The following is a 26662-nucleotide window of genomic DNA, read 5'->3' as shown; positions in this document are numbered from 1 at the left end:
GCCCCCAACACAGGGCGACCCTACCCAAAACGTCAGCAGAACTGAAGCCAAAAAGCCCGAAGTTGATTTTAGGACCCACTAATAAACTGCAGGTCATGGCCTGCAGTCTGAAAAGGAAAGCTCTGCCTGGAGGGAGAGTTTAGCCAGTAAATGGGGAGGCAGGACAAAGTGGTGTGGGGATACAGGAAGGGGTCTTGGCTGAGACAGGCCTGAGTGATGGAAAACTCAGGTCCATTCCCGACACCGCCACATAACAATCAGGTAAACTGAGGCAAGTCCCGTCACCTGTTATCCTGTTTTCTTACCTATAAAGTGGTGATAATAGGATATCCCTCCCTGAGAGGATTGCATAAAATAATACTACTAAAGTACTTAGCACCTTGTCTAAAAACACAAAGACAATCCCAGTGATCTTTTTTAAAAAAAAAAAAATGAGATCATGTCATACTTCTCTTTAGAATGGCGGCTGTGACGAGGGATTTGTTTCTTATTCTCTTTATCGTTAAGTGCAGAAGGAAGGTATTTGAGCGCAGTAGTCATTAGGGCCAAGCCAGGTGGAATATTACACAGCAGTTAAAAGGGAATGCAGTCTGGCTGTAGTGAAATAAAAGATATTCTGAAAGTACTGTGCTCCAGAAAAAGCAAGTTGAGGAATAAGGACAGTATGCTATAACTTGCATAAAACAGCCACCCGGAGTGCTACTGTTTATTTTTTTTCAGGTCTGTAAATATGAACACAAATGCACAGAAACTGGAGGGAACCATATAAACCCATGATGTAGGTTACTCCAAGCGTGAGGATTGCAATTACAGGTAGTGGGGAAGGGGAACTCTAGACTTATCCCTTGTAAGTGGAATCAAGAGAATGTACTAGTCACTGCAAAATTAAAAACTATCAAGGCTGATTCCATCTGCTGTTTATGAAACTGTCCTGCAAGACTGGACTCAGAGCCGTGTGTGACAACCACACCGCATCGTCCTTAAATCCACGTCCTCCTCCCTGCCCCTGCGGGGCCTGCCCAGGTGCAAGGATGTGTCTTTGGAATGGGTTTTAGTCATAATTAGCTTCGCCAGCTGGAATCACTAAATGCTTTCTCCTTAAATTCTGTCACCCAAAGAGGAGACACAAATCCTTTCTGTGCCACAAAACCATGTTTTCCAAAATGCAGGTCGTGATCTGCTAGTGAATCATGAAATAAGTCCAGCCGGATGTGACCAGCACTCTTTGATAAAGTAGAAAAGATTTTTAAAAAATAAGATTATGGCTTTATAACAAGGGTGGGAATTGTTTCATGAAATGTTTATTTCAGTTGTGTGCACGCTTATCCAGGAAATAAGCTACATTTCTTTCTAGTTCTCATTGTCAAAAGAAATTTGAGAAACACTGCTATAGAAGCCGCTTTTCAGTTAGTAAGAAACAAACACTGGAACCTTCTTTTGGTGGAGCTACATTTCGGGCTGAGAAACGTTTTAGAACATTGCAAAACAAGTAACGAACAGTGGCGGGTGAAGGGAAAACCCGGCTGCGTATGAATCGTGTCCCCTTGTACAGGACTCGGCGGTTTATGAGATTCCCATCTGGGCTGTTATCTTTCGCATCTCTAGAAAGCTCGTGCAACCCCTGAGGAAAGAAGAACACTAACCACTTGTCCCTCTTCCTACTGCATCTGGACTCTCGATTTGTTGTTATTACGGTAATTTCTGGCAGTTTTATCTTCGCCTTCACACATTGGTAGAAGTCCTCTTCCTCTATAACAGTCGCCTCTGGACTGTCCACGGCTTCCCCCCCAGCCTCCCGGCCTCCGCCCTGGGCCCCTAACCCATCGTATCCGTGCTCAGTTAGGTCCCACTTCTCCCATCGCATTCCCATTCCTTTGTCTTTGCCCTGCTGGGAATGACACAGCTAAACCTCAGGCTTCAGCGGTTACGCCCAGGGAGGGAAAGAAAGAGACCTAGTTTTACACACAGCAGGCATTCAGCTGTCAGCAGCCGTCTCCACCTCACCCTCATCCTCACTGCCGTCACCATCTTCATCACCGTCACCATCATCGTGTCGTCGTCGCCACTACCAAAGAACGGCAGTCGTGCGATGCTCCTGTCACGATCACCGCCAGCCCGGCACAGCCAAGCGGAGCCCCGCGCCCTCCCCGCCTCCCCAGCCTGGGGTCCTTTCCACCTGCCTTCTGCTTCTTGGTCTGTCTGGAGCTGAGAACAAAGCTCTAACGACCCTCTTGATCCGGGAGTTCCCAGGGCCGACTGGGATCCCAGAAACCAGGGATTTCGATCTTTGGCTCTGACCGCAAGGTGAGAGCGCTGGGGACCCAACCCTCAGAGACTTCTGCTCATTACCGACTCCGTGCCTCTGTGTCCGCGTGGACGTGGAGGGAGGTGGGGTGGGGCTCCTTCTCTGGAAGCTGGAGACCCACCTGCTTCCCTCTTCCTGGGCTGCCACATCCTGCGTCCCACCTGGCCTCCTGTCCCCAGGACATCCCGGAAGGGCTGGACTCCATCGCTCCTGTCGTCCACACGGAGACCCACACTTGTCTCTCCGGCATTGAGAACCCTGACATTTTCCCCTGCCCACCCCCATCCCCGTCCCACCATGTCCTTGCCACGCTTCCCCTCACCCCGTGACTCCCGGTTATACAGGGAAACGGAGGTGGGGCTGAGGCGTGTGGGCTCAAGGTCGTGGGCCCAGACACGTGGACAAGAAGCCCACAGTGCTCAGCTCCGTTGCCGCTGGCGACCGAATGGGAAGCTCAGGGAGGCTGTGGGAAGGTCCACGCAGACCTCGCACTGCGGGGGAGACAAACCCAGCCCCGTGGTTCTGTGGGTTTCACCGGTGCTGGTGCGGCACCGTGGTTGAGGGCACAGCATCCAGAGCGACCCACGCGGTTTCAGACCCTGGCTCCACCAAGTTCCTGTTGTGGGATCCTGAGACAGCTGCCTCATCTCTCTGTGCCTTGGTTTCCTCTCCTATGAAATGGGACTCAAATGGGACAGAACCAACAGGGTCGCTGAACAGATTCCGTTAGTTACTTCTTCAGAAGCGCTTAGGACGGTGTCTGGCACAAAGTGGACGTGTCACAAATATTAGCTACTATTATCTGTGTAACAGACTTTTGGAGATATAATTCACATACCGTAAAAATGACCCAATTTGAAGTGTAAAATTCAGTGGTTTTAGTACATTCCTGAGTTTGTGCATCAGTCACCACTAATTCCAGAACATTTTCATCACTCGCGAAAGAGACCTGGGCCCGCTAAGCAGTCACTTATCCCTCCCTCCCCCAGCACGGGCAGCCGCTGCTCTGCCTCCTGTCGCCTGGCTCTGCCCATCCCGGACGTTCCGTGTAAGTGGGACCACACGCTACATGACGCTCTGTGTCTGGCTTCGTTCTGATGTTCTCAGGGTGCAGCCATGTTGTGACCCATCAGTGCCTCATTCCTTTTTCATTCTAATATTCGCTCTGATATACCATCGTATGGATACATTGCACTTTGTGTCACCACCCACTCTACTATTTGTCAATTGATGGATTTTTTAGTTGCTTCCATTTTTGGCTGTTATGAGTGACACTACTATGAATATTTATATACAAGTGTTTTTAAGGAGGTTACAATAACAGACTTTACTCACAAATGTGTTTATCCACATGGGCAATGATTTTTGCCACGTCCATATATATTTGACACTAATGCGTGAGGTAAGACACATCATCTTTGTTCATTTTTTAACATTCGAAGTTAATTTCTGATTGACCCAATTCTTTAATTATGTCTAGATCTGCATAAAAAGCCAAAAAACTAAACATATTAGATTTTTCATCAAATTTTACTGCAAGTGTATTTAAAAGTACTCACTGTTTTAAAAGTATTTAATCTAATTGTTTATATACACGTTTTTGTGTGGGCTTCTGCGTTCACTTTTCTTGGGCGTATCCCTAGGGGTGGAATTGCTGGGTCGCGGGTACCTTCGTGTTTGACATTTTGAGGAACCACCCAACTGTTTTGATTATTACTTTTTTATTCATTCTACAAACATTAAGGAGAAGCCAGGCCCCGTGCTACGCTCTGAATATCAAGTCATCTTTTCTACCTTCAACACGGATTCTTTTGTTTTCAGAGCACTCAGTCATGGTGGAAGTGTGATTGCTGTGTTCGTCGTCTGTCCTCATTGGGAAGAAGGTAAGTTCCGCGACACAGTGCTGGGCACGTCCCTCCCACTGCCGTACCCCAGCTCCCGCGACGCTTCCCGGCGCACGGCAGTGGATCAAGAAATAATTTGATAAATGAACGTTTGAGTCTCTTCTCAACATTTATTGAATTTTTTGTATCTTTTATTATTTTATGGCACAGTTTTATATATGCTGAGGACAAGCCCTTTGTTACTATTTTGCAAATATCACCACCCACTCTACAGCTTGCTGTCTTCTCTTGATATTGTCTTTTGATGAGCAGCAGTTGCTCATTTTACTGTGGCCCTTATCAAAAAGCTCAAAACCAGCCACAACTACTCAATGGTGTCAGGTGAGGCTGGTGCTTAGCTTTGGGAAGCAGGTGTGGGGTGCTGGGGGGGACAGTGGGTGGCTGGGGGGTGTTTCATGCAGACCTTCTCCCAGCCCGCTGGTGTCCACCTGCCTGTGTTCACTTTGTGCTCGTTTACTGGGCTCTGTGCTTGCGATTTTCACTCTTCCCTGTGTGAGTGCTGTGCTTCGGCAGAAAAAGGTAGAAGCAATCACTGTGAGGGCCGTATTGCAGGAAATGAAGGCCTAGCCATCCACCACAGTGGCCTCTACAGGGAGCGAGCGGACTCTGCAGTCAGATTTCCTCGCTTGCTTAGAAAAAGGGGTTGAAAACGTGAGCTGCAGTTTTCTCTTCTGTAAATTGGGCATAAAAATATGACCTGCCTTATAGTCTTGTGTGCACGTGACGATTAAAATAAATCACGCCCATAGGTGACGAACACAATCTCTGGTTCTTCCACGCTGTGAGTAAATGGCCACCAGTACTACAGACACCGGTGCCTGCCCCGGGCCTGCCACCGTGCGCACATTCGTTGAGTGCTCCGTGCGTGTTCGTAGAATGCAAGAATGAGGCCACAAACCACTGCCGCCATTCACTGAGCACCTACTCTCGCCAGACACCTGCTTAAGTGTTCTACTAACTGTGAGTAGGTTTGACACGTTACAGACAGCACTAAAATTGGAATAGAGCAGAGGATGGCAGCACCTCAGGCTGTAAGGCGCGTTTTAGATAAATCTATATCCCTTTCTGCTCCTATCTCTGCCCACTTCTATCTCTTCATCTGTGACTGCACCGAAATCGACACTGGTGTCCACATCCTCTTTGATATCTCTGTATTTAGAGACATATAGAAGGGGAGAGAGAGATATGAGGGGGACAGGGGAGAGGAAGGAAGGAAAAAGAAGAAGAAATAGAAGGAGAAGAAATGACACTAAGTAAGACAGAGAAGGGAGAGGGAGGGAGAGAGTGTGGCACACTGGTTAAAAACACAAGCACCGGAAACTAACCAACCGCCTGCCCCTGACTATGACTCATTACTTACTGCCCGCGTGAGCTTCTTAACTTATTTGCACCTTATCTGCCTTGTGCCAGACCAAGCTCACAACAGCACGTAGCACCCGCCTCACAGGTCACACTGCACCCTGGGTTACAACACATCATGCCCTTATTAAAATGCTCGGCACATCACAAACTCTGCATAAATGCTACCTGTTGTATTTGGGTGACAATAAAAAATGAATGTCCTACATTGGATGGAGGTCAAGAACCCTAGAAGTCCATGTCTGACACACCTTGTTTATTTAGTCCTGACGACAACCCTACTGGGTCAGTCTTTCGCCCGATACAGGCACTGGCAAACTATAGCCCACAAGCTAACGATGATGTTTACATTTTTAAATGATTAGGAAAAATATCAAAAGAATGCTATTTGGTGACACATAAGCATTTTATAAAACTCAAATTCTGGCGTCCACAAATGAAGTTTTACTGGAACACAGCCAGGCGCATTTGCTTCGGTACCGCCCGTGGCCGCCCTCGCCCCGAAGGGCAGAAGTTACGTAGCTGCAAGGCGCAGCCTGGAACTGGCAAAGCCGGAAACATTTGCGGTCTGGGCCTTTATAAAAAGTGTCCGCAGACCCTGAGCTGCAGTGTGCAGAAGGCGCGCCGCAGAGATTCGGAGAAAGGGAGCGCGTGTGCCAGCCACCGAGCGCGCACCGCAGCGAGGGGGGCGCTGCCAGCTCTGCCCACGGGCACGGCGGGCTTCCGCGGACCTCGCGGTTTCCGAGGCTGCAGATGGGCGGATTTAGGACAGGGGATCACAGAGCAGAAAGCAGCCCCCAGTGTGTGGCGCTTGGCGCGGAGGGCGCTGGAGGCGCGGGCGCAGGTACGCGCTCACCCTGCAGTCAGAGGCGCGCGGCCAGGTGTGAGCCGCAGGTGGACGGCGCCTGGAGCGGCCCGTGGCGGAAGGCAGCCTGCCCACCGCCGCCAGAACCGAGGCTTGGGAGGCGAGGAAGAAGGCCAGAGGACCGCGAGGATGGATGCGCCCGCGACATGCAACAGGTGGCTGGCGGTGGTGTCCCCCGCTGTCCTCGGCACAGCCGGCGGCTCGCACAGGTGTTGACCTGGGGCCTCCCGGGCAGAAGGGCAGGCACAGCGTTGGGCACAGACAACACCAAAGCCCAGCGCCCAGGCCGGGGTGGCCAGGAGAATGGCGTTACCGCCGCCCACGGAGACCCCCGCGTGGAGCCGGGCTAGCCTGGCGGGCGACCAGGAGCCCCAGGCCTGCGGCAGCGCCAGCGGTGTCCAGCGGTGTCCAGCGGCGCCTGGCGGGTCGGCAGGCGGCATCCAGCCGGCGCCCAGGACCGCGGCCAGACAGGCCGGCAGAAGCGAGGTCACAGGCACCGCGCGGCCCACAGCCCCAGCGGCGCAAACTCTGAGGCCATCTCATTCCAGGTGGCCTGGCCCATCCTCAGGGACAAGCGCGACTGCGAGGGTCACTGTGGCCAATGCTGGGGTCGGGGGTGTTAGCGCTCTCTTCCGAACCTCCTGTCGCTGCCTCTCTCGTCCCCATTCCCTCCCCCTGCTCTGCTCTTTCATCTTCTCCTTCTTCTCCTCTGCCTCCCCTATTCCGAGCCAGCTCTGTGTGTGTAAGTCAGGGGCGGGGAACGTTTTCATGTTGGAAATCCGCACTGATTTAGCTGTAAGCAAATCGGGCCACATTCAAGGAACTTCAATTAGATATACTTTAAAATGTACATTATTTTGTCAAAACCTAACTACTATGTACTTAATAATTTCAAAAAATGGAAACTATCTGTTAACTTTAAAGTTAACTCACCTTTTAGACTTTGTCGTGTCTGCTTTTTGCTGGAAAGCATTTGAATATATGGCTGCAGCATGGAGGTCCACAGTTGCAGTTGATCCTCTCGGTGGGTATCAGTCGTTTGTGACCTTAAGGGCTTCTTGATTTGGGTGAGGTAGGAGGATGCAGATTTGCAGCAGTAAGTGGTGGAAAAGCAATAAAGCATTTTTCAGCATGTAGCCAAAGGCACGGGTATTCTACTGCATTTTTCCATATTTCAGTTGCATCTTTCTTAGCATCAAACAATGACTTTAAAATGTCATCTTCTGAGAGCTCCATCAGTTCCATCTCTAGTTCTTTAGGTGCCTTGGAATATCAACTAGGTCAGGCTGAAACGTTAATTAGAGTGTGATGTCATGATTCTCAAAGTCAGTGAACCTTTCATCGTGTTCTTCAATTAATAGGTCTGTAACAGCTGCGTATTCTTCAAATGATTCGCATATATCATCCTGCTGATCAATGACCTTTGCTAACTGGGGAAAATGTTCATCTGAAATTTCCTTTTGAAGAAGAAGTGTTTTGAAAAAAGATAGCTTTTTTTCAAAATGGTTGGATTTTTTGCAACACATCATATATACTTAGTTTTACCTTGCAAAGAAATATTCAAGTCGTTTTGATTTTACAATATATCACACAGAAATGCTACATTCCTATAAAAATCTTCTTTCAATAATTCACATCGCTGATTCTGGTCTTCATAAAATTTAACTATCTGTTCTCACAAAGATAAAATTTTGGCTAACACCTGTGCCTGTGATAGCCAATGCACTTTAGAATGATATGGCAAATCAACATTGAATACCTCATTGTTCAACTTTAGCATGTTACGGAACTGACAATACTGTGTTGCATTTGCATGAACATAGTTAACAATACTTATAACTTGTTGCAAAGTGTCACTTAAAATAGTAGCTTTAGCCCAGAGATTTTGCTGATGCAACATACAATGAAAAGACATGAAAGCATCTGGATCTGTTAATAGATTTTTTATCTGTGCAATAAATCCTTCATGTTTTCCTGTCATGGAAGGCGTGCCATCTGTACACACACTCATTAAATTTACCAAATTCAGTCCAACTTCATGACATTTATTTTGAAAGTTGTTGAAGATATCTCTTCCCTGTGTCACAAGAGTGCCAAAGCACTCTTCGTGAAAAGAAAATCTTCTGTTATGACCCAAATGAAGTATGAAACTTGCACCAAGTCAGTAGTATCAGTTGATTCATCCAAAGTGATTAACACTTATTTTCCTTTTGAAGTATTGCATGACGTTAAGTTGAAGGCTAATTCATGCTGCCAATCGGTTGTGGTTCTCCCTGAAAGAGGCAGTTGTTTGAACTGAAACATTGTAAGGGTCTAAGCATCCTACGACTGCTACAATTCAGTCTTTCACAATTTTTTCATCACTGGATGGCTTCCCTTTTTCCCCCCAAGTATGGAAGCTACTTTATAAGTTGCTTCAGTGGCATTATTTCCAGGTCTTATTGCTGCTTGAAAGAATCGTCTTTGCTTTTGCTTTTCATCTTTAGATTTCAGCAATACAACCTTTCTCGCTCCTCCCTCTAATTTAAAATATTTGGTCCTTATGAGTGTTACAATGCTGATGAGCACTGAATTTCTTTAATGTTGATATTGCAGTATCACAAAGCAAGCAAATCACCTTATCCTTAGCAGAAACAAGATAATATTGCAATTCCCAATCCTCATTAAAAAATCTGTTTTCTTCCTTCAGTGTTCTCTTGGTCTTCTTTGACATCATGGGCTGTTAAGCAGACAGAATTGAAAAATACTGTTGAGCTGTGCCACTATTCACGAATTCCACTTCACAGGAACATAATGCACCATTGTCAAAATCTGATAACAGACTGGCGTACTCAACCTCCCATAAACCCTCGCCAACCAGCCTCGTGCAGTAGTGGCACCAGTCAAGTGGGAGAAGTTAGAACTAAACCATGAGTATAGCGGCCATCAATTTAGCCCTTATGGGTTACTAATGTTCTAAGTGTGCTGGTCAATCTGGGAGGACTATTTCATTGAAACTTATTTTATTCTTTGGTACTTTAAATATGTTCATTTTAAAAATAAAAATATAAAAGATGAACAAAAATATATTAATAAAAATAAAAGGATTTGTTCTGTAAAATTTGGATTCAGTCAAAAGGCCACACCGAAGGACCTAGAAGGCCACCGCTGCCTTACACTATATCAAAAATGAAATCAAATGGATCAATGACCTAAATGTAAGACCTACAAATATTAACATAAAACCTTTAGAATAAAACATGGAAAATGTTTCATGATACTGGATTTGACAATGCTTTCTTAGATATAACATCAAAAACACAAGTAACTGGTCAGGTGTGATGGCCACACCTGTAATCCTAGCACTTTGGGAGGTTGAGGCGGGAGGATTGCTGGAGGCCAGGAGTTCCAGACAAGCCTAAACAAGAGACAAAAAATAGAATAATTAGCCAGGTGTGGTAATGCCTGCAGTCCCAACTACTCAGGAGGCTGGGCAGGAGTATCACTTGAGCCCAGAAGTTGGTGGCTGCAGTGAGCTATGATGATGCTACTGAACTCTAGCCAGGCAACACAATGAGACTCTGTCTTAAAAAAAAAAAAACAACAAAAAAAAGAGAAAGTGGATGGATAGGAACAGGCTGTTCCCAAAAAAAAAAAAAAAAAAACAGGTAACAAGAGGTACAAATAGATAAATGGATGACAGTTAGCTTTTGGTATCTGTAGGGGGCTGGTTCCAGGGGGATTGGTTCTAGGACCCCGTGTGGATACGAAAATCTGCTGATGCTGATGTCCATCACGTAACACTCACGTCCATCATATAACAAGATGTAGTAGTTGCATATAATCTACACACATCCTCCCATATACTTTAAATCATCTCCAGATTGTAACACCTAATACAATGTAGATGGTATGTAAAGACTTGTTATACTGTATTGTTTAGGGAATGACAAGGGAAAAGAAGTCTGTACATGTTCCGTACACATGCAAACATGCTAAAGATGCAAAGATGCTTTTTTCCTGAGTTTTTTTTTTTCTTTCTCTTAGGTACATACCCAAATTTCCCAAATATTTTTCATCCGTGGTTAGTTCATTCCACAGATGTGGAACCCACAGACACAGAGGGTCACTTATACATAAAAGTTTCATCAAAGGACACAATCCACAGAGCAAAAAGATACCTAATGGACTGGGAGATAATTTTTAAAAATCACATATTTGTAAAGGGGTTAACATCCAGAATACATAAAGAATTCCTACAACACAACAAAAAGCAAGTAATCCCATTTAAAATTTTTTTAAAAGACTTTAATAGGTATTCCTCCAGATATACAAATGCCTAGCAAGCACATGAAAAGATGCTCAACATCATTAATCACTAGCGAGATGAAAATGAAAAGCACAGTGAGATTCCACCTCACACACAATAAGATAGCTGCTATCCAAAATAAAATAAAACCAAAAAAATCAGAATGAGGAAATGAACAATGTTGACGAAAAAGTATATAGACTGGAACCCTTAAGTACTGTTGGTGAGAATGTAAAATGGTGCAAGTATGATGGAAAACAGTTCCTCAAAAGGACCTTTCAAAAGGTCAAAAATAGAAATAGTATTATATATAACCCAGCTTCTCCTTTTCTGAGTATATACCCAAAAAGAACTGAAAGCAGGGTCTTGAACAGATATCTGCACACACATCTTCATAGCAGCATTATTCCCAACAGCTAAAAGGTGGAAGTAATCTAAGCATCCATTGGCAGACGAATGGATAAAGAAATGTGGTACATACATACAAGAGAAAATTATTTTACCTAAAAAAGGAAATTTTGATACATGCTACAACATGAATGAACCTTGAGGATATTATCCTAATAAGCCAATCTCAAAAGACAAATACTGAATGAATCCACTTATATGAGGTACTAATCAGTATCAAATTCACAGATACAGAGTGTAGAAATGTAGTTACCAAGAACGGGAACGAAGGGGGATGAAGAGTTGTCATTTAATGGCTATAGAGTTTTGTTTTTTGCACGGTAAGTTCTGGAGATAAGTTGCGTAAAAATAAGAGTTTACATAGCACTGCTGAAATATCCAATAAAAGTGGTTAATGGCAAATTTTCTCCGTTGTGAAATCGCTGTTATTTAATGGGGCTGGAGTTTTACCTAAAGAACTCCCCACATTCGTGGAGCACACAAGCCTCTCTTCATTGTGGATTTTCTGGTGATGAACCAGGTGAGACTTTCTAATGAAGGCTTTCTGGCATTCACTGCACTCATAAGGTCTTTCTCCACTGTGAATCTTCTGGTGCTCATCAAGTATATGTTTGTGGCTAAAGGCTTTCCCACATTCTCTGCACTCATAAGGCCTTTCTCCAGTGTGAACTCTCCGATGTCTAACTAATGTAGAGCTGTACCTAAAGAATTTCCCACATATGTCACACTCAAAAGGCGTTTCTCCAGTGTGAACTTTCTTATGTCTCATAAGTCTATAATTATACATAAAAGATTTTCCGCATTCTCTGCACTCATAAGTCCTTTCACCACTGTGAACTGTCTGATGTTTCATGAAGTTGGCACCATATCTAAAGAGTTTCCCACATTTGTTGCACTCATAAGGCCTTTCTTTTGTGTGGATTTTCTGGTGTTCGACAAGTAAATGACTGAAGTTGAAGGTTTTCCCACATTCATTGCATTTGTAATCATTTTGTCCAGTTTCAAAGAATTCCCTGTCCTCTGTGTCCCTGAAAGGCTTCCACCCACTTTGAGGGGGCTGGTGCCGGAGAAGGACAGAGGTGGCCGGCAAGTCCTTCCAACCCTCACTGTGGGTGAAGGTCTTCTCTGCCATGGGAACTCGGTGGTTCTTTTCAAATGAAGGTCTCCAATTGTCCCCCCTTCTGGAAAGATTCTCTCCAATCTTCTGCTTTTGGTGCTGAAAAGGCTCTGCCTCACAAATATACATCTCTTGCTCAGGAAGTTTTCCACTGTGCTCAACCAGGTACAAAATGTCTTTCAAGCGTGGGTCACACGTCTCACTGGGCTGGATCCTCCGGGTAGATACATGGGGCACTGGAGTTGTGACCTGTGACATTCCTATAGAAACACCTTGCTCTGAAGAAGGTGCCTCCACATCCTGGGCTCCTTGCCAACAACCTGAAAGCAGAGGAATGCTGCTAAAGTGCACGTTAACTCTGGTGGCAGGAGGCAGCCCCAACACAAATGCATGTCAGACACACCCACAAATAAGGCCATGGGATTGCTGACAGGCAAGGACACTGAGGCCAGTGAGAGGAAGATGGGCTGTGCAGAGCTGGGCGTGACAAGCGCCCAAGATCAGGAGCCTTGACAAAGGGTGAGGACGCGAGGGAAGGGTGTAGTGCAGGGAGGAGAAGCGGGTCTCCAACTCCCTCCTCTGCAAATGGCCAAGGCTGTTGGTGACTGGTGAGCAGCGTGTAGGTTGTGTCCAGACCCAGAGAAATCCAATATTACCAGAGGAGCTGGAGTTCAAGGACTACAGCGGGACCCCAGCAACCTTGTGACACCCCAAGTACAGGTCACACTTTGGAGGGCACTGCAAAGGGCTCAGTGGAAGAGAACAGGTGAGAGGTGGTGGCCACAGAAGTGGGGGCTGTGGGATGGGAGTGAGGGCAGCCAGGGGCCAGAAATCATACTAGAAATGACAATGGGCAAGAAAAACTAGAAATGAGGTGTAGCAAGGGCCCTGCTATCAAACAATGGTGAGCACAGGACAGGCACCCAATGTGATTTGAACCCAGCTCTGATATCACATCTTTTCCCAACCCCCAGGCACCAGGGCCATGTCCCTTTGAGACTTTATTGCCAATACTGGAGTAATACCCGCCCTCTCGGGTACACAGGGCCCTCCCCATTGCCCAAGGTGACAATGTCTGGGACACAAAAAAGGCCAGTCCCGGGGAAAATACAGGGAAAGGGAGTGAACAGCACATACCCAGAGAGATCCACCCCGTGACATCCCACAACCTGTAATCACAAGAACTTCACAGAAGAGTCCTGCAGAATCAATCCAATGGCCCTCAAAAGTAGTGACCAGGTCAGTTCCTGAAATTCCTGGCAGATAAAAGTCACCAGCAATATCAGCAAGAGCAAGGGGATAACCTAGAACATGGAGGTTGCATACATTTGGACAGACTAACCAGACCAGGGACACAAGGCTGGTGGGATCTGCATGACAACTTCAAGATTTCTGACTCCTGAGCCCTTTCTTGTGAGTCTCAGACCAGCAGGGAAGGAGGGTGGTAGGAAAATGGGGGCACGAGCACACAGCCCAGCCCTGGCTCCCACAGCACATGCACCAGGAAACCAGGAAAGGAAGCAGCAACACCCATGGTCTCACCTTGGGAAAGGCAGAGCTGCACTTAGGTAAAAGGGGGAAGACACAGGCCCACCTGGGATACTGGGTGGGTATGAGGGCCTTACCCAGCGAGGACAAAAGTGCCATGTTCTCCAGCATCACGTCTCGGTACAGTGATCTCTGAGCCTCATCAAGGTGCCCCCACTCCTCCTGGGAGAAATATATGGCCACGTCCTCAAAGACCACACGGCCCTGCCAAAATTAGAACTGTTCAGTACATGAGCCACTTGGCCAATTGTGTTTACTGAGATGTTAGATTTTCTATTCATCTATTTGTCACCCATTAAATACAGAGCCAGGCTAATAGTCAAAATTTGTTTCCATCTCCCCTGCCATCCAGAACCCATACTCTGAACCACCTCCTTATCTAACTTTCTCAGACCAAGTCAATATTTCCTTTGTCCTAAACCAACCCAGGGACAGGAACTGCACATCTAGTGGCAGCCCCTGTGCCTCAGGTGTGCTGGGATCGAACTAGCCAAGTTTAAGTTGGTCACCCTGCCCTGCCTTGTATTTCTCTCAGGAACCTTAACAGAAGCCACGGCCCAAGCTCTTCCCTCACTCCTGTCTTCTGCCTCCTGACCAAATCCAGTGCTTCAGTGGCCATGTGGCCTTGTGTTAAGTGGTGTGGTCCCTCCTTGGAGATATATAAGAAATAAATATCTTCTTTCAATGTCATTGGCCTGTCCCTGTTGTCATTCTCACACCCATAAATTAAAACCCCATGGGCACGATCACTGCTCTACATCTCTCTCCAGGACCTCAGTCCCTCTCCCCAACTTCCCCATGCGGAAGAGATACCAGGTCCTGGTGGCATGGGTACCTTTTCTCGCCACGTTTCCAACCAGTTTCCCTGAGGTCCATCAGATCTTGCCTCCCAGAAAACCAAACTTGGACTCATCCTTCTCCCTAAGCGCCCAGTGCTGGGACTGGGGGCCATCCACTCACCCTCCTCCTGCCTACACATCACTCTGTGGATGGCACCTCTATCACGTCTCTGGACTCTGTGCATTTCGACAGACACTTCCCACCCACATCACAGGCATTTCCTTCACCTCCAAACAGGATACTCAGCACATGGAAACCAGGTGGTGCATGGCAAATACATCCAGCATCCAATTCAGCCCGTCCTTCCCAGAACACCAAAGTCCCCTCATGCCAGACGTAGCCCAAAGCCCTGCTTTGAAGGTCTCCCCACCTGTTGGTTTCTCACTTTACAGTCAGCCACCCAAACCATGTGAGGACTTCACGAGGTACTCTTGGCCATCTCTTGCTTCTGCATTACACATTCTGTCCCGTAAGCAGTGAGGACAATTGTTCTCCATGGAAACTTCATTCAAAGCCCGGCGACACTGACCCACCTACATCTACACCCTTGCCCCACCCCAGCCAAGGCTTAGCAACTCTCCTAACTCATCACGTTTTCCTCCTCAGCATCCCTGCCATGTCTACTCTCTCCTCAGAAGCCTTCTCACTCCTACACCCCACCATCTGGAACACACTCATCCCCACAAACACTCAGCTCCCTCATCTATCTGGACTCCTCCACCACCATCCACATGCTTCAGCAGAGAGACCTGGTTCTCTGCCCCTCATTCCCATCCCTTACCCCAGAAATGCCACCTCCTAAATTTGATCCACAGCCTTCATTCCAGTCCACACAACAGCTACCATGTTGTGGATGTCTCCAAACTGAACTCCTTCACTAGGAGTCTCTGGAACATTCATGATATGGACAAAAACTGACTCCTCATTCTCTGAAGATTCCTCATATGTTGAGTTCTCACATCTTAGCTGATGTAGTATCTATCCTTCTAAACAAGAAAAAAACACAGGGCCTTCCCTGATTGCTCTCCCGTCCCACCTCCCTAGCTCCCACACTCTTATGTCATAAAATGTCGACAGCTCTAGTTCAAAATTCATCCCAAAGCCAATCATTCCTCTCACCTCCACAGCCACCACTCTTGTCCAGCTGCCACCAACATCCACCAGGACTGACTCAAGAACACCCTCCCAGGTCTCCCTGCCTTTACCTTCACCTCCACAGTCTGTGCTCCACTCTGCAATCAGGGGGAGTCTCATAAATCTGGACCATATCACTGCCTTCTTCTGCTTCAAATGTTCCCTGTACCCCACCACCCTCAGATTGCAGGCCCAGAACCTCAGGCTGTCATTCCACTCCTGATGTCTGTGTGCCTCTAGCCAACTCCCTCTCTGCTTCCCATTCCTATCAGATGTGAGACTTGCAGTTCCCTGAAAATGACAGCTCAGTCTCATATCCAAGCACTGAAACATGCTGAATCCTGTGCCCAGGACACCCTGACACATCTTACCACATCAGTGTCAAAAATGGCACCACTCCATGTAACCCAGGACCAAATTTAGGATACTGAGCCTGGTGGAATTACACAGTCTTCAGACATAAGAGAGGGAGAAGAACAGAATAGGGTCTCAGGACACCAACTTTCCTTATATTGGGGTGCCAAATCCATCCAGGATATAAGTAGGGTAGGTGAAAAGTAGGAATCTCTCTACTCACCTGTGCAGGTTTCATTTCTGCCATCACCAGGGCACCCTGAGGAAACAGAGAGGCCATGAGAAATCGGCGACCATCGAAGGATTCTGCAGGCTGAGATGGACCACCTCCCTTTTTGCCTTGCCCTGCAGCAAGCGGATCTGAAATTGACTGCATAAATTCAGCTCCTCAGACCTCAGTGCTGCCTTATAGCAGCTCCATACTCTGGAAAAGAGCTGAACCTCCCTGAGCCTCAGTGTCCCCCTCTGCAAATACAGGATAAGAAAATGTCTCTCACCTCATAGGGCTCAGTTTGTATCGAACATTAATCATACATAATACATATCAGCTATTATATTCCGAGAATTAATAGCTTTTATACATGTTTTCAATGTAAATGAAATAGTAGAGTTTTGAAATTTGGGGGTATATTTTTGTCTTTTTAAGATTTTAGAGAACGTGATATTAAAATTTTCCATGGAGAGCAAACACTTAGAGATAAAGTAACATCAAACCAATTATGAAATATTTTTAAAAATTAAATTTACTGAATAACTTTGTTACTAATTGCTTACCAATATGTTCATATTTAGAAAGACATTGGTTAATTAGGGTTTAAATCATTAAGTGTTTTACACATTCTTAAGTTAACCGGTTACACAGAGGGGCTGAGCAGGCAGGTCAGCTACTGGTCCTTTCTCAACCAAGCCTGCCTGCCTGCTACATAATCCTCTGAAGGGAGCTTGCTAGGGGACATTGATTAGCATAGTAGATCATCCCCTCTTATCTGACATGAGGAAACGGGGAGGAAGCCATGCCCTGGTCTGCAACCCACCTGCTCCACTAGCCTGGATGGCCCTTCTCTTGTTCCACAGACAGTGGCCCTGAGAGTCAGCCAAGCCAAGTCTAAGCCAACTCACACCTCAGTCTCCATCCTCAGCCAGCTCCTTACCCCATCTCGGCCTCCCCTTTTTGCAGACACAGGCCAGAATCCTTCCTATGACAGGTGTGTGCCTTTCAAAAGAGAGTATCAGGCTTATGCACCCACCCATGATCTGGCCCACAAGTCTCAGCCCTCCCCTCCCTCAGCACAGAGCTCATCTGCAATAACGACCTTTACACTCCCCTACTCAATCTGATCTTCAGCCCATGCCCTGGTCCAGTCCACATCCTCTAACCTTTTCCTATCTCTATTCCAACCCTCTTCCTCAGACTGCAGACCTCTGCGTCCACCTGCCCACGTGACGTACCCATCTTGACACATTTGAGAATCACCATATCCGAAATCCAACCCAAGATGGTCTCCCCGAACCCTTCTCATTATGCTGACTTCCACAACTCTATTCTTTCAAATGTTCAGGAAACAAAACAAAACACAACCAGCCCTTGGGATGGTTCTTGACACTCCCTGTTTTTGCTCACAAGAATAGCTGCTGCTCTATCTTTCAGATCTACGCAGATCTAATCACATCGCCTCTCTGCTAACGACACTCTAGCCCAGCCCCGACCATAATTCTCCCGGGTCTATTGCAGTGGGCTCCTCATTGGGCTGCCTGTGTGTACTCCTCATCCTCTTTTCCCAACTTTAAATTTCTAACTCTGGGCATGCCCCTCTCCTCCGCCCTCCCTTTGCAACTTTCCATGGCTACCGGCTGCTCAGGTTGACATTCCAGCTGAGACTCCACCAAAGCCCCTTCCTCTTTCCTGCACAAACAACAGCCACCCCGTGTTCCTCAACGTGGTCGAAGCCGTGGCACCCGCGAGCCTTCGCACGTGCCGGCCCCGAAGGGAACTTCCTCCCACACCCCGTCACAATGGCCGAAACGGGGGCCCCACACCAGAACGCCCCTGTCCACCGAAGGCAGCGGCCGGTCCTGCGGTGACCGGACCGGGGGCCCTGCGTCCCGGCTTCGGCACTCGGAGGTGGGGCCGGGCCGCGGAGGGCGCGGTAACGAGCACCCACCTGAGTCGAGCTCACCGGAAAGAGCGGGCCTGGGAGTGGCGGTAACAGGGGTACAAGGACACGGCCGTTTCCAGCCCCTCAGCTGGGCCTCACGCCCGCCTCTGTGCAGTGGAGACCAAGCCACTTCTCGCGTTTTGCCGCTCCGTCACCTCGGTGACATCTCAGCCCTCAAGAGGCCTAGGAGAGCAACCAAAATGGCCGCCGCCAGGAACACGCCGGAAGTCCCGCCCACGCCTGCGCATGCGCGTATGCGTCCCTTCATAAGCTCTCATTGGCTCAGTCCCGCCTCCGCACACCGCAGGGTCTTCTGGGTTATGAAGTTTCCACTCTGCTTGCGGACGCGTCTTAGAGATTTGATGTCTCCGTACAGGTGGATAAAGGCCCCTTTGTTCCCTGAGGGACTTTGGGAAACTGAGGCCCGTACTCCGAAGATGGGACCGGGCTTAGGTTGACCTTAAAGGAGAAGTACCCAGATTTTCTTGGAGCGCAGTCTAGGATACTCACAGAAATGTGGGGGACCTGTTTTTTCAGACTGTGAAGCAGAGCAAATTCCCAAAAACTCACATCCTAAGGGACACACGATACCCTGAAGGCACTCTGTGTCTACTCATCCTTGTCAGCTACCTTGTTGCTTTTCAAACACACGAAGAGTTAAGCTTTGGAGTCTGTTTAATAAGCTTCAATATGTTTGGTCCAGGAGAAGAAAGAAAGACTGTGGACAGGGCCATGCCGGAAATTTGCAGGAAGGACAGGACTTACTGAAGTCGGTTGAAAGAGTGAAACTCTGCCTCTCCTTGCAAGAGAAAATGTCTTTTGAGGCTATATAGTCATCGACTGTGTTCCTACCAAGAGAGCAACACTATTCAAATAAGGGGTGATTGATCCTTATACAGATTCTAGAGGCCCCTGAAGAAAACAGTATGTTCAAGGTTTTTGAAAACACGTTATAGGACAAATGTTGAAAGAAATAAATATATTTAGGTTGGTGACAGAGGGGCCCAAGAGAGATGTTTCTTAAAATACCCAACGAATTTCTTATCAAAGAGCAGAAGAAATTTTCTCTAAGAGCCTAGGAATACGACTGTCATTAATGATGATTGGTTGCTCAGTTGGGAAGGCAGGGGCCCTGGTCCTCTCTCTGTCCTTGTCTGCTTCGCTTCTTTGGCACATCACCTCTTGGTGGTTCTGCTGCAAGTGGCCACCTGTCTGATCCCCCCGTCTCCAAGTTCAACACTAGGAATTTTCCTACACAGAGTGTTGTATCATACCACATCCCTGCTTTGCAATCTTCAGTGGGTCCCCTCGGCCTCCAGAATAAAGTGGAAATTCCTTACCATCCCTACATGACCCTCATCACTTGGAATATCTTCCTGTAAGCCACCTCCTAGATTTTCATGTCTTAATGTTGTGTATTGTAAGTTTTCCCATTCATACATTTTTGTGGATGCTTCCAACAGCCCTTTCCCTGATGGGTTGTGGATTTCATGCCTTCCTTAAGCAAACCTCCTTTGTGCCAAGATTATAAATATCAGCATATTTTCATTTTCTAAATAGTTTACATTTTTAAAATTATATGTTCAAACCAACTAGAATTTAGTTCTGTAAAAAGTGTATCAAGTTCTAGCTTTCTTTCTGAATGAATACCCTATTGTTCTTATGGAGGAAAGAGTATTTTTTACAGCTGGACTGAAACAATTCTCTGCTTGTCTCTGGGGATGTCTAAATATTTGGCTTTGACTCTTGGTCAAGATAAGTGCAGCGAGATTTATGAGTGCTAAGGTCTGAAACTCCCCTGCACACCCCAGGGGCACGTCTGGTTACTGACAGCTTTCGCCCAGCATAGAGTGTGAGCCAGCTTGGCTCTGGTCATGTACCCAGAGGGGCATAAAAGGCCCTGCTAGGAATTCGTACTCGAGTTATCCTAGATCCAGGAAATGCAACGTTGTTGCACGAACGTTTGTGGTTCAATGTAGAGATGAAGCATGTCCCTTTGTGAATAGGGATCCCAGGCTCTTGCGCCTGGAAGTCTCCTGAGGCTCCACCACTAGCCTGCACCCTCTACTGTACCTGCTGCATCCTCCTGTGACTGAGGGTGCCCTGTGGGTTCACGTCAGTCCTTTTAAACATCAGAGCCTGAGTAATTGTTGCTGTCCCAATACCACCTTACATGAAACTCCTACATCATACTAAACCCTCATTTTTGTTTCTGGATTCTCTGTTTTACTCCACTGATCTCTTTGTCTTTTTCTAGACAAACACCACTCTCTGTTAATTATCAGTTTTAGGTATGTTTGGTATTTTATAGATTAAGTGCATTTTCATTGTCTTTTCAGTTTCTTCTGCAGAATTCCCTTGACCTCATTCTTCAACTTCTTTTCTTCCAGCTGTCATTCATAGAGGATTTTCTTAGGTGTCAGGATTGCAGAAGGTTTGCTTATTTATCAGAAGAAAGTTGCCATCACACAATATTGAATTTGCAATAAGGTATGTCTCTTACTTCTTTTGTGTCCTGTTTTAAATTTTCTTCATAAAGGTCTTACAATGTCATAGCAGATGTATGTCTATATTTATTTGTGTGTGTATAAGGAGTTGGGCCATATGGTGTGTGTGTGTGTGTGTGTGTGTGTGTGTGTGTGTGTGTGTAAAATGTGTTGCATGTTCAAATTTTCTATTTCTGGTCTGATTTTTCACTTGCCTACTTTATTTATCTCTGTTAGTAGCTGTCACCGTCCCATAATTATCTTACCCAGAAAACTTGGCTTTTGTTTCTTTGGGACAAACAAACAAAAATCAAAACTAAAAAAAAATTCAACTACTTTCTACAAAAAGGGTTTGAAAACCAATAATAGAATCCAATCCCCTCAATTTATTTGGAGAGAGGGAAGCCCAAAGAGTAGCAATGTGCTTTCTCAGGGTCACAAGTAAGCTGACCCAGCATCCTATAAATTTAAGGTTAGTTTGTCTATAATACATTTTATAAATGTATAATTTATTAAGATATCTTCCTCATATTTTCATAGAAATTGAGTTAATTCTGAGATTAATTTGTTGAGAATTGGTATCTTTACCATGTTGAGTCTTACAGTTCATGAATACAGTATATCTCTTCATGCAGTTAAGCATTCCTCAATTTACTTCATTAGTGTTACAATTTTCAGCACATAGACCCTGTACATTTTTGTTAAAATTTACATCTAGGGTGTTTTTTTGGTTGTTTTGTGTGTGTGTGTGTGTGTGTGTGTGTGTGTGTGTGTGTGTTTCTTTTTGAGTGATTGTAAATGGCATTGGTATTTAAACTTTCACTTCCATATGATGTTTGGTAGTATACAGAAATATAATTACTTTTGGATGTTTTGCTGTCCTGCAACCTTGTTGAACACACTTAGTATTTTTTGCCATTTTTTTAGTAGAATCCTTGGAATTTTCTACACAGAAATGTCATCCGCAAATACAGTTTTCTTTCTTTCATCCTATCTGTATACATTTTACTGGCTCTTTTTGTCTCATTGACAAGCTAGGACTTCCAGTATAATGCTGAATAGGATAATATTGTATGTTTTATCAATGGATGTTCTTTATCAAATACAGAAAATTCCCCTCTGTTCCTAGTTTGCTGAGTTTCTGAGTTGTTATGAATGAGTGTTGGATTTGTCAAATGCTGCTTCCCCATCGACTGAGCCCCATCTCTGGAGCCTGCGCTCGCCATGCAGGAATTTATCCTCAACACCAAGTAGCTGGGGGCAGGATGAGAAACGCTGACATCCTGCCCCTCCTGGGAAGACAGCCCTCCAACTGGGAGTGGGGAATGAGGACGCTCTGTGTTCTTGTGTACACCACGGTGGCGTTTCCATCTTGCTGAATTGGGAGGGTCAAGGGAAAGTGAGGGTCTTGTTTCAAATATGGCAGACTCGCTGTTCTCGTGTTAATAGAATTATAGTAGTTTCTTGAATAAATGTTTCTTCATTTGCTATGCATCCTTAGGACCACGTTCAGAGACATTAAATGTTTGCTTTTGCTTGTTTTCTTTTGTTTGCATGTTTGTTTTTAATAGTTTTCACCATCTACCTCAAATTATCTTCCCAGAAAAAAAATAGTTTTCCCCAGTTTTACTGGGGAGTGAGTCTGCAAGGGGCCTCCGCTGCCACGCTGGAAGTGTCTTGCTCTTTTTGTTTTAGTTTAGATTTTTAAAATAACCAAACAGTTTTAGATTTACTGAAATGTGGCAAAGATAGTGTAGAGAGTTCCCGTGTAACCTCCACTCAGCTTTATCTGATGTTAATATAAGATCTTACATGTCCATGGCATAGTTGTCAAGGCTGAGAATTAACATTTGTGTAATACCATTAACTAAACTACAGACTGTATTTGGGTTTCACCCATGTTTTTCCACTAATGTCCTTCTGTTGCAGGATCCATTCCAGGACAGCATGTTTTATTTAATATTTAATCATGTTGTATCTTAGTTTTTTCCCATTTGCGACAGCGGCTCTGTCATTTCTTGTTTTTCTTGATCCAAGCACTTTTGACAAGTCCTCATTAGGTATTTTATACAATGTCTTTTAACTAGCATTTACCTGGGTTTTTTTTATGATTAGATTAGAGCTGTGGGTTTGGGGGAAGAACATCAGAGTGACAAAGCGTCCCTGTTGCATCATACTAGGTGGTACAGGGTGTCCACGCAAATTATCCCTAATGACACTAACCTTGATCACTTAATGAGGGTGTTATCTGCCAGGTTCCTCCCATCGAGTTCCTGCTTTCCCTTTCCACACTTAGTCACTAAGTCCAGCTAACTCGAGGGGAAGGGAATCTGGCTCCACCGCCTGAAGAAGGAATATCTACATATTCTATTTGCAATTCTTCTTCAGGAAGATTTGCCTCAACTTCCTCTTTATTTATGCAAGAGCACTATTAATTGTTTTCTTTTAAAAAATCAAATAAATATAAATACTCCTCATAAGATGAACTTAGCGTTTTGTTCATCTTTTATACACATGGGGTGATGAAGGGGAAGTGAGCCTCTGTGTAATGTTATGTAGCGATTGTCTGCGACAAGGCAGGAGGGCCACATGCCTTCAGGAGTGAGATGGTGAGTCTGAGTGAAGTCTGTAGGGTGAGAAAAGAGAGGAGAGGAGACTAGGGAGCTGGCAAACACTCATCCTGTCTGCGCCTATTAGTGGCCCAGTCAGGAGCCATTTCCCTACCTTCCCAGTTCCTGGCAGAGCTGCTTTCTTCTTACAGAGGCTAAAAGGCCACACACCTTGGTGGGGACACTGCCTCAGTCTTGCACGAAGTGACTAGACAGAACATCTACTGTGGTGCTTCCGGAAAAATTATCCTCCATGATAAGGAAGAACCCGTGCACAGTTGGAAGCTTCATCTGTACCTTCCTTTTTTTCTTTAGACATATTTGAATAAGGTCGTGGTGTGCAGTGGTGTTGCCATCTTGTGACCAGTGGAGGAAAGCCAGTTCTCTGAAGATAGTCTAGAGGTTGACGAGAATAAGCCTGGAGCCTCCCTGACATCTTAAGGTATTGAACAAATCCTGGAAATTTTGGGCTTTTATTTCTGTGAGATAATTAAAAACAAACAAATCTTTGGCGTTTAAGTAATTTATAGATAAGTAATCTGTGTCTTGCAACTGAACGCTGTGGTAAGGGCAAATAAAAACAAACAGCAAGAGGCTTAATTCTGTTAAAAATAAGGAGAGATGCACCCCCCTTCCCTATAGCATTTTCGTTAGAACGCTTGTTACTGTAGATTCTTTCTCTGTCTCTTCGAGATGTATGTAAATCTTGTTAAAAGCCTCTGGCCAATTTTACAACCCAGGAATGGCTTTCTCGAAGGTCTGGGAACCATCTCTTTGAAATGTGAATACCAAGGGAGTTATACCCCCATTGCCCAGTTTCTGTAGGAGGGAGGATAGGAGGATTGTCACTCCAATCAGCAAGTGGATTTAGGATGAGCTATATGTATCAACTGGTCCTGTCAGGTCTTCTCTTCTTGTTCGTAAAACAATGGATCTATATTTATTGCATGAATATACTTTTTGGTGGCCTCTGCACGACCGAGTTAGCTCCACCTCACTCCCTTTACCCCTCAGTGAGTCCGTAGCCTTCCGCGCCTGCACAGGTGGTCATCATTGGTGGGGATTCTTAAACTGAGGGACAAAACAGAGAAATATTTACCTGCTTTGTGAGTGGAAAGTGTCAGCGATACAGGTGTTAGAGACACATCCCGAACTCTGACAGAGCTTGCGACCTGGCAGGGGAACCAGGTAGACATTCGGTTCTATCGGCAGGAAGGTGGGGAGCACAGGAACCAGCACAGCGCCGTGACAGTGTGGAGCAGGGAACTGTTTTACCAATGTGGATACAGCAGTTGGGAAAACTTTACAAAGAAAACGACTCTCTATCTTTTGAATCCTCATTTGCTCATGTAATTAAACCCACACTGTATTTCATTTTTGTGGCAGAAATGCAAAAAGGCAGCTATTGTTTACTGACTTCTCACAATGTATCAGGCATTGTGTCCAATTTTAACACAATCCCAGCTCCCATTTACAGGTGAGGGACGTGAGGCTTAGAGGGGCAGATGTCTTGTCCATAATTGCCCACATAATGAATGTTGGGGCGGGGGATTTTAAACTTGAGAATCCATTCCACCTTCTCTTCTGGGAATTTTAAACTTATCCTACGTTAGGGGAGACCTCTGGAAGTCCAATTAACTAGAGCTCAAGCGTACCTTTCACGGAAATTCCTTCGCTGAGTTTATCACAGGAGACAGCCTGGGGAATCAGACAGAGTCAGACAGGCCGGGTTACATTCCCCTTGAGAATTCACAGTCAGAAAGACAAATGCAGAACATCATAGCAATTTGGCATCGTGTAACAGAACCTTAAATATGTGTATCCTTCAATCCACAAAACGATACATAGGAATATGACCTAAGACAGTAATTCTCAAAGTTGTCATCTCAGAACCCACTTTATCCTCTGAAAAACTCTCAAAGCACTGTTCTTGTATGGTTGATATCTATTATATTTATCATGTCATAAATAAAAGCAGAGAAAATGTTAAATTTTAAAGTTAAGATATGGCAACAAATCTATTACATGTTAATATAACCCACATTTTATGAACAATAATTATATTTTCCGATCAAAAACTTAGTAATAGAAGTGGCATTGTTTTACATTTCTGAAAATCTCTTTAATGTCTTTTGTAATAGGAGGGACGTGGATTGTACATTCTGAGTCTCAATTCAAACACTTGCAATATTGTATCATGCAGAGAAAAGGAGAAGAAATAAGTGAATAATAATTTGTTATTTTTAGAAAAAAAGTTTGGAAGTTGTGGATGCCCTGGAAGGGTTTTCATGGCCTCCAGAGGTCCTTGAACTGCACTTTGGGAACTGCTGGCCTAAGACATAGACAAACAATAGATGTGAAATTATAAATGGAGGCCGTCGGAATTTCACATAGGAGGTTATCAATTAAAGGCACTATGGGACATACACATCACTTTCCTTAGTCTCTAAAAATGCATTTGACTGGGGAGGAACCACACCCCCCCAACCACTGCCTTTTCTCTCTAATTCCATGATGACTTGTCTCCAAGGACACCGAGTGTTGCCTGGCAACCAGACCAGCTCCTCCGTTCTCTCCCCTCCAATGAAAACATACTGCATTCCTGCCGTTCCGTCCTCACAGCTGCAACTCTCTGCAGAGGTGCCCAGACATGGAAAACTGAGAGCAGTACAGCAAGATTGGACATTTGGTGCATCCCCAACTACCAGCACATCACAGCTGAACATCAGATCTCTCTACGTTTTCTTCATATCTTCGTGATTCTAAGTTGTCAGTGGTTGCTGTGAAACACAAAAGCAGTTATCACTCAAAAATCAACGTGGGTGAGGAAGTGAGGGTGGCATGGTGCAGTCTGATCACAAGGTTTGAGAAGTTGTGCAGTGCCCAACAGGCACACACACCCCATCATTAACTAATTATTATTGAAAAATGAAAGAAAGATTATTTTTTAAGTGGAAAAGAAAAAAGGCACCTAAACACGCCCATTAACGTGGCTGCTATCCACGAAACAGACTGTAACGAGTGCTGGGGGGATGCAGGGAAGCCCATCGCTCCGTACTGCTGATGGGTTAAATAAAAGTTATAGGAAGCCACTGTTTTGGACTGAGCTCCTGCTCGAGGCACCAACAAATAAACACAAAAATAATGGAGTCATGTGAATTAAGTGCCACAAACCCAAACTGAAACTTAAAAAACCAGGAAAATCCCTAAAGAGGTCAGTTTTTCCAAAAAACTGTACATTCACAGCAACCTGGGCTCTGAAGGTAAAAGAGCTCCGGGAATTTCACCC

General features: G+C 45.5%; 1 protein-coding gene across 1 annotated transcript in view; it reads right to left on the bottom strand.

Moving 5' to 3' along the window:
• The window catches only part of LOC105817798 (zinc finger protein 548-like), a 124888-nt gene that overhangs the window by 84197 nt on the left and 14029 nt on the right, over positions 1–26662 (bottom strand). The window contains 3 exon segments of the mRNA XM_012653588.1: positions 11611–12566; positions 13872–13998; positions 16346–16381. Of these exon segments, the coding sequence (XP_012509042.1) occupies positions 11611–12566; positions 13872–13998; positions 16346–16381 (1119 nt within the window).

The sequence above is a fragment of the Propithecus coquereli genome, unplaced genomic scaffold (assembly GCF_000956105.1).
Source record: "Propithecus coquereli isolate 6110/MARCELLA unplaced genomic scaffold, Pcoq_1.0 Scaffold425, whole genome shotgun sequence".
NCBI lineage: Eukaryota > Metazoa > Chordata > Mammalia > Primates > Indriidae > Propithecus > Propithecus coquereli.
Note: the sequence above shows the minus strand (reverse complement) of the source record. Positions and strands in the feature narration are given on the sequence as shown.